Source organism: Pan troglodytes, chromosome 12, assembly GCF_028858775.2.
Source record: "Pan troglodytes isolate AG18354 chromosome 12, NHGRI_mPanTro3-v2.0_pri, whole genome shotgun sequence".
Classification (NCBI taxonomy): domain Eukaryota; kingdom Metazoa; phylum Chordata; class Mammalia; order Primates; family Hominidae; genus Pan; species Pan troglodytes.
In genome coordinates this window covers 79,958,798-79,975,833 of record NC_072410.2, presented here as the reverse complement: position 1 = coordinate 79,975,833, position 17,036 = coordinate 79,958,798, and the positions used below count along the sequence as shown (strand labels likewise).

At 52.1% G+C, this 17,036-nt stretch overlaps 2 protein-coding genes across 10 annotated transcripts in view; one reads left to right on the top strand and one right to left on the bottom strand.

Annotated features, from left to right (window-relative positions):
* Positions 1-17,036, top strand: part of MTA3 (metastasis associated 1 family member 3) — a 281,381-nt gene that overhangs the window by 247,285 nt on the left and 17,060 nt on the right. For 5 of the 9 annotated variants that reach the window (XM_063789935.1, XM_063789936.1, XM_003949791.5 and 2 more), the window contains one exon: positions 3,531-7,098. The exons of 1 other annotated variant lie outside the window; for it this stretch is intronic. In XM_063789935.1, coding sequence (XP_063646005.1) covers positions 3,531-3,556 — 26 coding nt within the window. In that variant the 3' untranslated portion in view covers positions 3,557-7,098. Of the gene's footprint in view, positions 1-1,625; positions 1,670-3,530; positions 7,099-17,036 lie in introns of those variants that run through there. 3 more of the 9 variants (XR_010149568.1, XM_054678375.2, XM_063789930.1) reach the window with 3 other exon arrangements.
* On the bottom strand, positions 12,648-16,518 carry OXER1 (oxoeicosanoid receptor 1). Its single transcript, XM_024354327.3, has 2 exons — positions 15,973-16,518; positions 12,648-15,145 (listed from the first exon to the last, which is right to left on the bottom strand). The coding sequence occupies exon 2, from the start codon at positions 14,326-14,328 to the stop codon at positions 13,057-13,059; it is 1,272 nt and encodes a 423-aa protein (XP_024210095.1). The 5' UTR covers positions 14,329-15,145; positions 15,973-16,518; the 3' UTR covers positions 12,648-13,056.

The following is a 17,036-nucleotide window of genomic DNA, read 5'->3' as shown; positions in this document are numbered from 1 at the left end:
AATTAGCCTACCATGATAGGAAGCAGAGCTCCTCAGTCCTTCTATGTGCTTCCCCTCCTGTTTCTCTCAGTTAAGAAAAAACAACATACTATGTATGTTTCATAGATACTGTATTTTTTCTTCCCTGAGGATATTAATGATAGTGGCTTTTTATTTTTATTTTATTTATTTATTTTTTTTGAGACGGAGTCTCACTCTGTCGCCAGGCTGGAGTGCAGTGGCACAATCTTGGCTCACTGCAACCTCCGCCTCCTGGGTTCAAGCGATTCTCCTGCCCAGCCTCCTGGTACGCACCATAACACCTAGCTAATTTTTGTATTTTTAGTAGAGACGGGGTTTCACTATGTTGGCCAGGCTGGTCTTGATCTCTTGAACTTGTGATCCACCTGCCTTTGCCTCCCAAAGTGCTGGAATTACAGGTGTGAGCCACCACGCCTGGCCATGTTTTTTGTTTTTTAAGTATTCTTCTCTATTTCTTCTCTCTGTTTCTTCCAATTTGTATTCTTCTGTTGATCATTTGTTATTTGGTCTCTAACACTTGTGTTAGAGGGTTTTTGTTTTTTTTTCCCTGGTGACCTTTGTTGTCAAATAATGTTTAAAAGTAGGAGACTAAAAATCAGAGTGAAAGCTCTGTGCTTGTTCTTGGCAGAACCTGTAGTGCAGTTCACTGTAGGGTGATCAGGTTGGCCTGGTGTTTGGACGATAAATGCCAGTTTCTTTAGATATTTTCTCATGGGCTTGTCAGATTCCCCAGAGAAGTTTCTTCCTATCTGTTCCCCAGAGGATAAATGTTTGTTACCTGCATTCTGAGAGCTTCATGGGAAGAAGGCTGGAGGCTCACCATTCAGTAGACATAGGTTCACTTGATCTCTCTCTGTTAGAATTGTAGCCTTGTCCTTAGCTGTGCATGGTGCCTAGTGTCCCCTAGGCCTGAAACGGTTTTGTCCTCTTCAGAGAATAAATGTCTCGACTGGTGGGACGTAGACAGTTGCCTGGTGGTATGGAGTTGGGAGAGCTTCTTGGGATCCAGCTGCTTCTCAAAGAGCCTTTAACTCCTCTTCCTTGCTTCAGTCCCCTCCCCTACTTCCAGAGGTACCTGGTGTCATTTCATGAGCCTTTGGGGTTCTCTAGACAAATTGGGTACTCAGCTTTCCACACTGAACCTTCAAGTCTGTCTGTCTTGAGTGCATAGTCTGTTATCACTCATTTATCTGCTTTCCAGCTTCTAAAATTCTGTGGTTTCTTCTCTGATTTTCAGAAGGAAAGGAAACTAACTCAGAAGCCACCAGCTAGCTGGCTAGATTGCTTTCATTGAATTGGTTGATTTAAGTGCAGAATCTCCAAGTCCATGGACTTCAAGTACTTCTGAGTAGTCAAACCATTAGGGAAAATTTTGCAAAAAACAAACAAACAAAAAAATAAGTGCCTGTCAGTCAGGGTGAGTACATACCAAAGTGGCAAATATAGGTTAATACATTTGAGAATAAATAAACAAAAAGAGAAATGATTTGGGCTACATCATGGTCTAGGAAGGAGACTGAGAATTGATGTAGACATTTTCCTGGGGCTCTCTGCCTGTGCTACTGTGCTGAGTCTCTGTATCTGGCTCTTGTTCCTGCTTCAAGGAAATGCAGAGGATCTGGGGAAGCTCTGAGCAGAGGAGAGTGAAGTGATAACCTTGTAAGGGCAGGTGGTAAGTACTGGGATTCTTCAGCCCAGAATACAGAGAGGTGGCCTGTCTCAATTGAAAACCGTGGCCAGGGTGGAGAAGGCAGATTGGAGCCTGGGCACCAGAACCTGAGATGCCAGGAGGAGAGGGTTGTTTCTGAAACTGCAGCAGGCAAGTTTGGCACAAATAAAAGCACAATTTACCATGGCAGGCTAGAAACTTGGGAAACTATTAAAAGCAGCTCTTTTGATAGGTGGTTTAATTCCATAAGGGTTTAGACAGATGAATGACAGAGCTCCTGCTCCACTAAATACAAAAAGAGAGAGTGGCTCCTAGGAGAAGCTGACACTTACATAACCTTCCATTTAGACACTGAGGAGGTCAGGATGCTCTTACTGGGCTGTTAGCAGAACACTGGGCTGGATGGAGGATGAGCAGCTTGGTGTAGTAGGAAAAACTTGACACAAATTAAGGTCTACATTCAAATCTTGACTCCTCAGCTTACTTACTGTGACCTTGAGCAAGTTCTTAACCTTTCTGACACTCCCAAGATTCTGCTGAAGGTTAAATAAGGTAGTTACATAACCTACAGTATGTTCAATAAAGCAAGGTTAGCATGATTCCTAAACTGAATTTATCTGGGCCTTTATTTAACACATACTTGCTGAGCTCATATCAAATACCAAGCTGGGTACAGGTATCTTCCCTATCCTAGAAAAGCTCATGAAGTGAAGACACAGCTCTGCTCCATCCTGCAGCCCTTCCTTGGCATGCTGTGAGGCTGTGAAGGTGAGCATTGCTGGGTCCTTTCCTGGCTGCAGGGTGATGTGCCTGGGGCAGAGAATATCTGAGCATCTTATCCCTTCTCAGCAAACAACCCCACTTCCCTCCTAGCCACTTTCCTAATAACTAAGTAAAAAGCTTTCACAACTTTCTAAGTAATACAACACGGTGGTGATGTGGTTTGCAGGCCACTTCTGCTTTTTCATTTACTTGTCTCTGCTGTAATCTCCAGATGGTCAGAGTTGAAGGTTTTTGGGGAAGTGGAGGGGGTGGGAGTGAGGGGCATAGGAATAGTTCCTGACACTGTGGGAGAGTGAGGTTCACTCCCCTCCTACAAGAAATGTGTTCATAGCCTCTGGGTGCCCACATCATTATGATTAATTATGATGAGCTCAGATGAGATCGTGCCTCCTCCCAGCCAACTGTGTTCCCTATTCCTTAGTATCCGTCAGAAAAGTTCCATGAGTCTCTTCTCTTTCCTGGTGTACTGTAGCACCTCTCCAGTGACCACTAAACCCGCCTATTCAAAACCCAGCTTTTAAAATCTTTCCATCCTTCAGTATCAATTATATATTTTATTGGCCCTAATTAAACTTTCCCTTTGATCCAGTGTTAAACTACATTGTGAGCCTTTTTTTTTTTTTTTTTCAGACAGGGTCTTGCTCTGTCGCCTGGGCTGGAGTGCCGTGGTGCGATCGCAGCTCACTGCAGCCTTGGCTTTGTGAGCTCAAGCAGTCCTCCCCCCTCAGCCTCCTGAGTAGCTGGGACTACAGGCATGCACCACCACACCTGGCTAACTTTTTATTTTTATTTTGGTAGAGACAGAGTGATGCTATGTCGTCCAGACTGTCTTGAACTTCTGGCCTCAAGCCATCCACTGGCCTTGGCCTCTCAAAGTGCTGGGATTATGGGCATGAGCCACCACACCTGGCCTAGTTATGAGATTTTCTTTGACCTACTGCTGAGCCTCCTTTCCCTGAAGGTTGTGATGTTGGGAGGGGTGAGTCCATCCTCCCTTTCGTCTTGCCTCCACCGTCAGGACTTGTTTAACCTTCACACTGTTACTTCCCTTTTCTAGAACTCACGTGCTGTGTGTCAGACTGAGCTTTCCCTGATTCATTCTACAATCCAAGACTTGCTGCACTGTCCTGCTGATGTTCACAGTCGTGCCTGGGAAGAAGGCAGCCCCACTCCCAGTACATTTCAGTGGGAGACCTCTGCGTGCATCCATGGAGACGCAATGGGGCGGGGAAGGAACTGTGGGAGTGCACGTTCCAAATCCTGTGTCTCCACGTGTGGATCAGCAGCACCTCGCTTTCTTGTCAGAGACCTCGCTGTTACGGAGCGAGACCTGCTGAGAATTGAGGGGCTGAGGGAACCCCTCCACCTCCTCCCTTCTGCAGCGCCCTGCGCCGCACCCAGCAACAGCGGCCACTTGGCAGTGGGGCTGCTGCGAGCTCAGAGCCGCTGCCACCCTGCATGTGTCCGCTCAGCTCGGTCTTATGCTGTATAGTTACTAAATATGTACAGGAGGGCCATGGCATCTTTCTGAATGGATTTTTCTTAAGAAATGCGCCAGTGTTTATGAGGTTCAAGGTATTTCCCTGTCCTTGCTGTTACCGTCACTCAGCTTTTTCTCGATAGGCGTCATACTTGTTTTTTTGAAATGGGGGAATTTGCTGTTTACCCTCTGCATTCCTATATGTGACCCTCCCTCCTACTCCTCCAAGGAACAGAATTACCGAGGTTCTGACAAAAGATAAGCCTGTAAACTCATCATCTGTGTTTTGTGGTTGGAGAGAAGCTGGTGTTCTGCCCGGCTCTGCTTGGTCACAGACAGCTCCAGCAAGAGCAGTTGTTAAAAGTGCCAAGCGTGTGTATCACTGTGACAAGCCGTTTGCTTACTGCCCTGTTCCCTTGCAGCCAAACCAGCTGATGAAGAACTGCTGCCAGGTGGGTCCTACAGCAGGTCACAAATGACCTAGTTTCATTTTAAGCAGACAGACTCTGTTTGGCCTAGAGGTGTGGAGTGAGAGAACTGTGTTTGTGGGTATGAGTCTGTGTGGCCAACCCCATGACCCCCACCCCTCCAGCCCAACATCTTGTGAGCACATGTGACCTAGGCCCCGGGGGACGTGCCTGCTCCTTTGGCTTGGGCTCTTCGTGTTTCCCACCTGCCCTCGGCACCAGCCCTTGGTGGCATCACAGTTGGCCACTCAGCTGTGCTGAGTAGCTGTGCTACTTGTGCTGGCAGCTGCAAGGATAGGAATAGCTCAGCGCCCGATGAGCTCCCTGAGCAGATGTGAGGCTGGCAACTCCCCTGCCCTCTGTTTGCAGGCAAAGGGTCACAGTCCCAAGAAAGACGACTGGAGTCTGATCTCCCAGCCATCTCTGGGGTTACTAGGAGGCAGCTGGATGGCAGATACGAGAGGCCCAAATAGCCAAGCTGTTGCAAGACAGAGTGGCTACAATTGACACCCTGGGAAGAACGAGGTAACTTGGTAAGGATAACGATGCTCTAGATGTCTGTGTCCTCGGAGGCTGAGCTCCGCTTGGCAGAGAGAGCGTGCTGTGTGAGGTGGAGGGCGGTTTTGCAGACATCTCAGCTTCTTTTCTGAGGAGGAGTTGGTTCTCATCTTAGGCTTCTGCAAGGGCGAGCATGGGATGTCTCCACCACCACCCACTCTTGGAGCTGTGCTGGGTCTTGGCTTGGGGCCCTGAGGGTGGGGCCTGTGTCAGAAGCATTTGGTGAGACGGGTGGAGGTGGCAGGCAGGGGTTCTCCTCAGGGTTCCCACTGAGGGGTCCCTTCAGCAAAGACCTGGGAGGAGGTGCCGCATCACGTGGATGTTTCTTCCCTAAAGAAAAAGACACAGGAAAGCTGTCTGTCTGTACCCTGCTCCGGATTTATTGTCGTACTTGGACCCAGAAGGGGAAATGATTCCCTCACCCTTTCACTTTCTCTCTGAACCCCTATTAAGTGGTGACTGCAGATTCTGGAAACAATTAGCTGCCCGTGACTCAGCTGCCAGCTTCATTTTCTCTGCCTTTTGGGAGAGGCCCTCTCACCCAGGCCCAAGAGATTTGGAGACAGGAGTCAGGCCAGGTCTGAAGCAGGAGAAGGGAGGCCCCTCCTATCTACCCAGTTGACATTTGGCTTTGGGAAAAGCGCAGCTTGTTCGAGCCACGTGTGCCAAGCAGGGTTTTCCTTCCTCTTGTAAGTAAAGCTCGTGGTTCTGTAGTCCAGTCATCCTAGGAGGAGGATGTTGACTGAGACTTCACGCTCTCCCTTTGTCTCTGGAAACTGCCCCCTCGTTCTGACAGAATCCCCCAGGCAATGGAGGAAGGGTGCCGAGGCGCCTCTAGTCTGTGCCTTTGCCGTTGGAAGCATTTGGTGCTGAGAGGGTTTCCCAGCCACCCGCTCCCTTTCTGGGGCCATGGTGTCCCTGCTGTGTGTCAGTGGCATGTCACTGTGGTTCAGTGAGCACATGGGTGGACGTGCAGAGACTGTCTGCGCAGCCCCCAGCAGACATGCCCCTGGTGTGAGGACACAGGCTCTGCAGGCCATCTCCCCCTCTGGCTCAGTCATCGCCTGCCCACCCTTCACTTCTTAAAGGTGCGCAAGAGAGGAGGGCCGACTGGAGGGTGTCGCCGGAAGGTTTCAGCCTGCCCTTCACAATCCCCCTTGTGCACAGCCCAGTTTCCATCTCTCAGGGCCCACCCAGGAAAATGGATTTCAAATGGGGGTTTTCATCCAGAGATTTGTTTAACACAAAACAAGAAAAGCTGAGAGGCAAAACAGGGGAGTGAGGGGCAACCCAGAGGTGGGGAACAACAACAGCAAGCCGCCCCCATCCTGAGACTGGCTGGGCACCAGGGGAGGACGCATCACCAGAGCCTGGTGCCAAGGCCACTGGGGGACCTGCCACACCGTGGACCTGTCTGGTGGGGGCTGGAGCCTCGAGAAGCCATGATTCTTGTCAGAAACATTTCCCCAGGCGGAGAGAGGGGGCCCCAGCCTCTCCCCTCCTCTTGGCCTCCAGAGTCCTGCAGGTGCCTCACAATAGTGAAACCCAGTTGGAAGCAGCTGCCCTGGGAGCCTGGGACAGGCGACCCACCGGGTCAGTCCCCTGCAACTCAGAGCAGAGCAGGGGGCTGAGGGCAAGCAGGTGGGGCTGTGCATGGCCTCAATGCACTCGGTGTCATGTCTGAGCCTGGTGTTTATGCCCCACTGCTGTCCTAAGTCCCTGGCGAGGGGAGGTGGAGGAGCTGCCCCGTGGGTGTTTGGAGATTCTGTTTTACTCTGCCTAGAGAGGAAACGGCTTTGGGGAGGGAGGGGGAAGCCTTTATTCTTTAGTGTTGTCCCTGTTTTCCTTTGGGGGAATTTACTCAGTTAGCAGCCCCTCCTCACCATTCCCCCCAGGAAGGCCATGTCCCAGTTTTCTGTCCACCCCTCCTGTTCCTCTGCACTGTGTCTCTGATTTTCCCTGCCAGGGAAGCTAACCCAGAGCACGCACCTGTGCTCATGAGTGTTTCCGCAGGATAATTCGTTCTGAGCATGATACCACAGTGTGGATTGTCTGTCTGTAAGGAGATGCCATCTACTAACCAATTTGTATTGTGTTTCCAATAAATTCCTGGAAATTTTGCCTGGTTTTATGCTGTTCTTTACTAGGATGGTGGCTCAGGTGTAAGACTGTGCACGCACCCCTAGGCCCAGCATCAGGTGGTCCTTGTTTCAGAACCTTGAGCTCCGAGGGCCCCGGGGAGGTAATAGGCCAGGCCAGTTGGTCTGCTGTGCCCCAGCTGCACTGAGACTCTCAGAGGCCTTTCCCCAGGGTCTGCATCTTCTTCTGCTGTCTCATAAGCCACATCCTGGGGACATGGAAGTTTCACGAGGCGAGGTCACCCCAGTAGGAGGCCTTTGACCCTGTGCCCCCAGGCCTGGAGGTATGAGGTGTAATAGGCAGCCTTTTTCCCGTGAACTACCCTGCAGTGTGACTCGTGCCCTGCTGTGGCCAGTGCTGGGTTGTGGGGATGGGTGCTGTGGTGTTCAGGTGGTGCACTGAGGAAGGCTGCTGTGCCCCAACATGGGGTTTGCTGTTTGGCTGGCTGTTTGTGTAGACTCTGTCTCAGCTGCTGTGCCAAGGTCATTATAGGGGAAAGTGAAGCTTGGCTCCCTTGGGACCCCTCCAGCCCGTGTTTGTGAAGTACACATGTTTGTGACTCTTGTTTGCTGGGCTTTCTGAAAGATTTTCTTAAAAGGAGACACTAAGCTTATTTTTTTCTTTTCCTTTTTCTCAGACATGGTCTTGCTCTGTCACCCAGACTGGAGTGCAATGGCGTGATCTCGACTCACTGCAACCTCCACCTTCTGGGTTTAAGCGATTCTCGTGTCTCAGCCTCCCAAGTAGCTGGGGCTATAGGCGCACGCCACCATGCCCGGCTAATTTTTGTATTTTTAGTGGAGACGGGGTTTCACCATGTTGGCCAGGCTGGTCTCGAACTCCTGACCTCAGGTGATTTGCCCTCCTTGGCCTCCCAAAGTGCTGGGATTACAGGCATGAGCCACTGCGCCCAGCCTTCTTAGTGTTTTGTTTGTTTGTTTGTTTTTTGTTTTAAATTAAGGCTTTTAATGCGAACTCAAATATCACCTCCCTCTTTCTGGAAGCTCCTCTGTAGCTTAGAGTGTTGCATGCCATACCTCTCAAGGGGGCCGACCTTAAGCTCCATACCAGGACTGGGTTTTTATCATCAGACTTCCTAGGAGGTTTCTTCTGCCCCTCCCTGGCTAAGTTTTACCCTCTGTTTATTCTGATTCTGCTCCTGGGTGCAGAGGTTGCTGGAGGAACCACACCACCTACTCACGACCCCACAGCTTAACTCATCAGGGTGCTTAACTCACCAGGCCCCTTTGAGCCACTTGCTTAGTGACCCTTTTCTATGTTCTTCTTTGGGAGCTTGATTTTCTTATTTCCAGAACCAACTGTTCCTATCCTTTGCCACTTTTTAAGTCCTTATCCCCTGAGAGCTGCGGCTTCTAAGAATCCCTTCAGCTTTATTCCCCCTGTCCCAAGACCTACTGAAATAGTGCCATTGCTCCAGCTCAAAGAGGCATCCTTCTATCTTCTGGGGACAGACCCTCCTGCCACCCATGAGCTGGATTCATCCTTCAACTCCCTTAGGGCCTTGCAGTAGTGTCCTGACTCAGGCCAGACTGCCAATTACTAGCTGGTTGACCTTGGGCAAATTATTCAACCTCTGTGTGCCTCAGTGTTTCCATCTGTAAAATGGGATAATAATGGAATCTCCCTCATCAGGACTAAAAAAATTAATATGTGTAAAATGCTTAGAATAAGGCCTGGTACATTCCAGTCCCCATCATCATTCCCCTCCTCCCCAATATTTTTCTTTTCTCCCTTCTCCTCCTGTATTTAAAAATCTCTTCATCTAATCCACCAAATAACAGAACAGTCAAACCACCAAAACATCTGTCCTCTGCTTAGTTTCATCTAAAGCTATTATCTTCTCTCCTTTTACTGGCACATTTGTTGAAAGGGGAAGAGTTGTCTCCATTGCTTCAAATCTCATTAATTCCTCAACCCATTATAGCACTTTATGGCTTCCATTCTGCCCCCACCCCCATCCACTCACTGAAATTGCTGTCAATAAAGTCACATTTAATGACCTTCTAATTGTTAAATCCAATGCTATTCTTAAGTCATCCTCTTTGAGCTTTCTTGAGCATTTGAAGATGTTGTAGCCATATGAATTTTCTTCATTCGTTACACTAATCCCTTTATTCTCTACCCAAAGCAATGCTAAGTAACATGCAGATGTCATTCATAGTCGTTTTTTCAGATTTTTTTTACAAAGATAATTTCAGATCTAGTAGTAAATCACCTGTGTGCCACTTCCCATTTTTCCTCCATCTCAGCAGTAAGTACTCTCTTTAATTTAGTGTTTATCATCCCATACATGATTTTATACAATTAATGCATATGTATGAATCCATAAATGATAGCATGTTTTGCATACTATTAAATTTCATACAATGACAACCTATCACTTTTTGAAAAGCTTTTAAAAAATAGACCCAGACAGTGCATTGTTAATCCAGGTTGTCCGTCCGGGGTGTTAATTGACCAGACAGTGTCAGACATGGACACTGGTTTTCAGATCAACTCTCTTCAATATGTAATTAGGAAACACTTTTGAAAATGCTCTGTTCTTGCAGGAGGCACTTTGCAGACTGTCTGGGTATTTTATGTTTGGCTTTTACCTTCATAAAAGATGGCTTGATTCTGTCCTTTTTAATGGGCAATCTCTTTACTTGGGTGAAGATTGCCTTGACTTCTTTTCTTCTGCAGTCCTGCTTTTTTCCTAAAGATTTTTTTTTTTTTTTTCTGAGCATTTCACTGGGTTTTCCTACATGTATCCCTTACTTGCAGGGATTTTTTTACAGGATGTTTCTTGATTCTCTTCATTCTCACCAGATGACCACATTCTTTCCCATAGCCCTGGTGAGTGGAAGACCCTTGCTTCTATCTCCAGTCCGAAGTGTGCTACTGTACATGTTTGCCTGGGTGTCTTCCAAGCCCCTACAACTTGTTTTACCTCCAAACCTGCTCCACCACCTGCATCCTCAGCGTGTCCCCCACACAGCCTCCCCATCTGGACCCTCTGTGATCTCTGCTGCTGCCTTTCTTCAGGCCTTTGCTTGGAATACAGACATAGGTCATCTGCAACGTCCCCTACCCTCATGCTCTTGCCAGAGTAACTGATGAAAATGCCAACCAATCATCATCTTCCACTTAACAACCTCGTGCACACACCCCTCTCCTGCCGTACTGTCTGCAGGATCAACCCAGTCTCCCGGGCTTGGCACCAGGGCCCTTCTGGATCTGGTCCTTCCTGCCTTTCCTGCCTGTCCCCTAGCTCTGTGGTAGGCCTCCTCCTCTCTTGCCTCAGTGATCTCCTCCCCACACCCCTGCACACTGAGTCTTCTCACAGCTGCATGCGCTGGCTATGCTCTTCCAGTGCCAGGGATGCCATTCTTTTCTCTCCTTCCTCATCCTCTGAGATCCAGCTTATGTGCATGACTTACCTGACAGCCCAGGCAGAGTCAGCTCTTCAAGCCTCTGCTCTCAGGGTGCATCACCACCTAAAAGACCCTGGCCTGCACTGGGTTGCATTGCGCTGGTTCCATTTGCAGGTCCGTCTCTCCCCGGCTTAGCCGGGGGGAGCTCAAGGTGAGAGTACAGTTGTCTGCCTTTGTAGCTCAGTGTCTGGCCCACGGCAGGTGCCCAGTAAGCACGGGCAAGTTAATGACTGCTGGCCTGTCACCCAGCCCTGCCTGCTTGCCCCCTGCTCAGGAGTCCCTGGAGGAAGGTAATGTATGCCATCTGATCCTCTCTCAGGGTGGCAGCAGATTATGTTAGGAGAAAGAAGAGAAAAAAGGGTGGAAGTTGCTGCCCAAAATTCACACTGGATAGTGCAGCCTGTCCCCGGGACCAAAATGCCATTTAGAACCCAAATGTAGGAAATGGGGTCTCCGCCTGCCCCCGCTCCCATTATACCACCATGGGTACTACTCCATCTCTAGGAAACCCTACACTTAAACACAGTTTTCTTTCTCTTCCCACTCCTCTTCCTTCTCCCTTCCCTGCTCCACATAATAACTGCCTTCCTCACCAAGTGCTCTGGGCTTATAGTTACTCCCATCCCCAGCCCCTGGAGCTGGGCAAGGGTCAGGATCACTATTCCTATTCACAGATGGAGAACTAAGTCCAGAGAAGGGTACAGTGGGCTGGGGCCATAGTTCGGATCAGGGAGTCAGTCCTACCTCCATGTGGCGGCAGCCTGAAGCCTGCTTCGCGAGGGAGCACCCAACCCCGTTTAGAGAAGGCCTTGCAAATGATGGGAAGGCGGGGAAGGGTGGTGTGACCCAGCCTGTCAGTGAGGAAGCAGTCCTCAGGGTCAAGATGGGGGGCAAGGAGAATCCAGGGCAGGTTAGGAGTGCGGGCCTGAACCCTGTGACCAGCATCTACCCAGGAACTCCTCAAGGGCAGCCTCTGCTGTCTCCCTTGATGGGAAAAGACAGGACTGCAGACATGCCTGCAAACCATGGGAGTATCTGCCCATTTCCCTTTCATCAGGTCATGAAGGAGTGAGGGCAGGTGCTGGGAGAGGTGGGAGGACTTGAGGGAGGAGTTGGTAGGAGAAGGGTCCAGGGAAGAGGAGATTGAGGAAATGGCCCGTGGAGCTGCCCTGAGCCCAGGTGGGCGCATTCAGGGGCAGAGATGGTACCAGAGGAAAGGTGCCTGGTGTTGAGCTGGCGGTAAGTGTTGGCGCCCCAGGTGGGGATCCACCCGAAGGAGCTGCTCAGTCCCCATCCTCCAGGAGTGTGCAGGCCTTTCCTAAAAGACCTGACTCAGGCTGAGGTGGCCCCGCCCAGGGTTGGACTCCCTTCCCTGTGGTGACAGAGGGCGTGGAGAAGCAGGGACCCCCTAGGCGTGGCTCCAGGGAGTAAAAGGGAGCAGTAGGAGTTGAGGGGGCAAGAGGGGCCCATGGGGAGCCGAGAGACAGAAGAGCAACCCTGGAGGGGGCCCAGGTGGCACCCCAGTACCTTGGTAGGTTTCTGAGTGCAGCAGGTAGATTTTCAGAACAGGGAAGTGGGCTGGAGATACACGATGGAGGCAGGGTCTGTTGCTCACCTGCTCATCCTTCCCGGGCCCACCTCCCTCTGCCTGATACTTTTTCTCTCGCTCCCTCCCCAGCATCCACATGGACCCTTGATGCCACCCTCCTGGTCTGTGTGTGACACTTCTGGGCTTTCACTTCTATTCCTGACGACTTTAGTAGCTGGGGTGCATCCTGTCCATGATATGAGAGGGCTGGGCTAAGTGGATTGAGGGAACTGGGGAGGGATGTTAGGTTCCCAGCATCAAACTCTGTACCCGAGGGCCTGGAGCCCTGGTGGCCTGCCTGAGGCCTCACCCAGGAAAGCAGTTCTGCCTTTCAGGACATGCCAGGGCTTCCCAGAAGTTCTGGGAAGGACAGTGCCCCCTGGGATGGGGCTGTGGGATGGCTTCCCCACTCTCTCCCAAGTTTCCCTTCACCTTGGGGCGCTCACTTTGACGCCTACTGACAGTCCCACGTTAGGATTAAAGACAGATATTTGGTCTTGCAAATAAATATATTTAAAAGGGAAGTTTATTAATATTGGAAGGGACAAACTGGAGAGCACAGAACATGCAGCTGTCCAATTTCTAAGGTGACTCTGCTGTGACAGTGATTGGCCTCTGTCCCCTGCAGCTGCGCAGGCCCCTGTCTGAGCTGGTGTGCCAACGGCGCCTTGCCTGTCTCCTCCACCCGGCATCCTGCTCTCCCCTGCATTCTGGGAATGCCATCCTGGACACACTGAGAGGCCTAGGTGGGTTTCTCTCCCTGCCACCCACCTGAGTCCTGCCAGTGCTTTGGCCTGGCCCCTGGTCTGCCGCCATCCCTTGTCCAGTTGGTTGAGGCACCGTGTGCTGGCCTTGTCCCTCCAGGCCAGAGCGCGGCAGCCCTTACCCCCACAGCACTGCAGCCCTGCAGCTGGCCCTCAGCCCTGGGAGGAGCCTTCCTTTTCCAGAGAGACCTCGCCCTGCACTTTCAGCTTCCCTATGGCCTCCGCCTTCCTAGAGGCCTCCCGGTAGCGCCACTGCCTGGAGGGTTGGTAGGAGCTCTCGTCGCTCACTGGGCCCTGCCGGCCCCGCGTGAGGCCCAGCAAGGCCCGGCTCTGGTGGAGGAAGTTGGGGCTAGAGAAGCAGTAGAGCACGGGGTCCAGGACACTGTTGAGGTAGGTGAAGGCCAGGGAGCCATGGAAGAGCTGTGTGCAGAGGTCCAGGGAGCGGCAGGCGGACAGCCAGAAAGCCACCATGGAAGCCATGCCAAAGATGATGCTGGGCAAGAAGCAGATGGTGTAGACGGCCACCACCATGGCCAGCACGCGCATGGCCCTCTGCGGGCCTGCCTGCCCGCCCAGACCACGGTTCCGGATGGTGAGCCCAATGCTCACAATAGCAAAGAGGATGAGCGCCAGTGGCAGGAAGAACTCCAGCAGGTACAGCGCCTGGTGCCAGCGGAGCGAGGCCGAGGGCTTCGTGCCCACCCTGTAGCTGAGGCAGGAGGGGCCGGAGAAGGTGCTCAGGAGCAGGTGCCCGTTGAGGAGCAGGATGCCCACCCAGAGTCCCCCGGCCACCCGGGCAGCTGCCCCCATGGAAGCACGGCTCAGCACGTGGTGGGGCTGTACCACCTTCAGGTAGCGGTTGAGTGCGATGGCTGTGAGGAAGACAACGCTGGCCGTGCGGTTGGTGGACAGCATGAAGAGGTTGACTTTGCAGGCAGCAGCCCCAAAGCGCCAGGTCTCATGGAGGAGGTAGTAGTCCACGCGGAGGGGCAGGTTGCTGATCAGGAGGAAGTCAGCGGCCACCAGGCTGACCAGGAACACCGTGTTGGAGGTCCAGGGCCGCGTGTGGATGCAGAAGATGAAGAGGGCCAAACTGTTCCCCACCAGGCCCAGGACAAACTCCAGGGCCAGGATTGGTGCCAGGAAGGCAGACACCAGCGAGGAAGAGGTGGGGTGGCAGGGCCCTCCCGAGGACCCCCCCGCAGTGGTAAAGGCAGAGGGAGCAGAGGAGGGTGAGGGAGAGAAGGAGGGAGGGAGAACAGAGGAGGAGAGAGAGGGAGATGGAGAGCTCAGGTTATGAAGTTCCATGGGCTGCTTGGGCCATGGGCCTGAGAGAAGGTTCTGGAGTCTTCTACCCCTGCAGGAGTGCTCAGGGCAAAGTGGGATGATTGGCACTATCAGCTGGCCACCACGGTGACACAACATCCTGGGGTTTTCATCAGCATTCTCGCAGCCACTGAGAAACACCCTGTGTTCCTGTTTGCAGGCCAAGGGGAACCCTGCAGCCCTCCCTCCTTCCCTCCGTCTCGGGGTACTGAGTGATCCCACCACATGAGGTCTCTGAGCCCAGCCTGGGGGTTGTGCTGCTGGTAGAGGAGGAAGCAGGGCTCAGCAGGGGCAAGATGGAAGCCCAGAGAAACCCTGAAGTGAGAGGATAGTCCAGCCGGGTGAGGTGGGGGCTCTCAGGATCATGCAGCCCTCCCTGGACACCCCCTCCTCCACTACATATAGAGGCTGGTGGCTGCCTCCCTGCCCCCACCAGCTCTGGCTTCAGGGACTGTGGAGCCAAAAGGACATTGTCCTGAGAGGTAGGCAGGGAGTCAGTGAAGACCTCCACCGCCCTGCTGGTGGCCTGGAGGGAACCAGTCCTATTTGTGCTCCGCCAGCCTGCTGTGTGTCTGAAAGCCCACTGTAGTTCAGCTTTCAGTTGCTCCCAGGTTCCTGATGGTTCCGAAGTCTGTGATGGTCCCAAGTCCGGGTACATGGTGAAGTAGGCCCCATGGACGGGGACGCCCCTGCCAAATTTCTACTGCCATGGCACGGGGAGCTGGGGGCTTCTCCCGCAAATAGAACAATCCTGATTTTTCTGTCTGTGTCTCCCCATGGCTCCTTGTCCACTCCACTCCCTGCCCCCATTAGCATTCACTGCGGAATAGGGAGTGGGAGGCTGGGGCTAGCTCCAGACAAGGTACAAGTCCAGCTGTCCCATGGTGAGGTATTCTCATGAGCCCATGGGCTGGTCCTGTGGGTGGAGATGAGGGCTTCAGGCTCCTGATAACCCGGGACAGCAGGGCCAAGGGAGGTGCTGGTTCCAGGCTCCAGGGCCTGACCCCATCACTGCCAACTGGCTGGGGTCAGCAGTCTGCCATGTGTGGCCTGGCCTCTGTGTCCCAGGCACAGTGGCCCCTGGCCTCTCTTGGCTGCCCTGGGCTCCCATTTGGTCAAGGCTGAGGGCAAACATCCCTGGGAGAAGCAGGGTGGTGAGGCCCAGCCTAAGCTTCATATGCAGACAGGCCTGGGTTGGAAACAGAGCTGCCCTATTTCCAAACCTCTCTGAGCCTGATCTGTAAAATCAGGCACTACCACCTTCTTGGAGAGTTGTGAGGATAAAATGAGATAATTTATGTAAAAACTTATAGGCCAGGCACGGTGGCTTAAGCCTGTAATCCCAGCACTTTGGGAGGCCGAGGCGGGCAGATCACGAGGTCAGGAGATCGAGACCATCCTGGCTAACACGGTGAAACCCCGTCTCTACTAAAAATACAAAAAAAGTAGCCGGGCGTGGTGGTGGGTGCCTGTAGTCCCAGCTACTCGGGAGGCTGAGGCAAGAGAATGGCGTGAACCTGGGAGGCGGAGCTTGCAGTGAGCCGAGATCGCGCCACTGCACTCCAGCCTGGGCAACAGAGTGAGACTCCGTCTAAAAAAAAAAAAACAAAACTTCTAGGGGATTCCTTGGGACAGAGCAAGTGTTCACAAAAACAGATCTAATTTTCATGACTTTCTCTCTGGATTAAGCTTGCCCTGCATATGAGAGTAAACTCTTCTCTTCACGGCCATCTGTATTCTGACCTGGGTCCTCCCTGGAACATTCTATGTCCTCTTCTCAGGTCCTGCACGGAGCAGTGCATTGCTACAGGCCAGGAACGAGCCGCGTGGAGCCTCTGCCTGTGCCTGTCCTGGACCATTTGTGTTTGAAGGAGCCTGATGGTGTTTTTTCTTTGCTTGCAGGAGAGGAAAGCCCTTAGGGGTGACGAGGAGGGTGAAGGTCCCGATGTCTCTCAGGGCCAGTAGCCTTTTCAGCAAAGGCAGGTCTTTCTCTGCTCCCAGTGGAGTGTAGGAAGGCAGTGAGCCACTGGGCTGGGGATAAGGGAGACAGGGCTCAAGTGTTCTTTTCTAGAGGAAGCTTTGAGTCCACGCAGGGACCTGTTCTGTCCAGATCTGTCACTCTCATGTGCATGCCCTCATTGACTTCTCACGGAAGTCCCAGGAAACTGAGCTGTGCCCGCTGCAGGTTCCACATTCTTGTCTCTTCCCACTGGTGCCTCTCAGGCCTCCAGCATCCCTAGACACCCATAGCAGGCTCAGGGGGCCCTCTGGAGTCTTTGAACAGGGCACCTGTGCGTGACAGGGGAGGGAAGGGGACACAAGGCCAGACACCCCCACCAACACTGCTGAGCTCCTGGTACAACTTCATGCCCCTCTCCAGGCTGATCATAGTCTTTAGGTATTAACAGTGGTTAGCTCTGGGTGGGGGGTTTTGTGTATTTCTGGGTTTTCTATAGTTAGCACAGATGACTTCTGTTATTGGAAAAAAACTCAACAGATGCTAGTGTTTTAAAGTTATGTAAAAAGACAGACTGGGCAACATGGTGAAACCCCCATCTCTACAAAAAAGAAAAAAAAATTAACAGGGTGTGGTGGTGCATGCCTGTAGTCCCAGCTACTCAGAAGGCTGAGGTGGGAGAATCACTTGAGCCAGGAGGGTCAAGGCTCCAATGAGCTCTGATCACACCACTGCACTCCAGCCTGGGTGACAGTGAGATCCTGTTTCAAAAAAAAAAAAAAAAAGTAAAAAGAATAAATGAGAACAGAGAAGGAAGCGGAGAGATGACATTAGCTGTGCTCCCAGGACC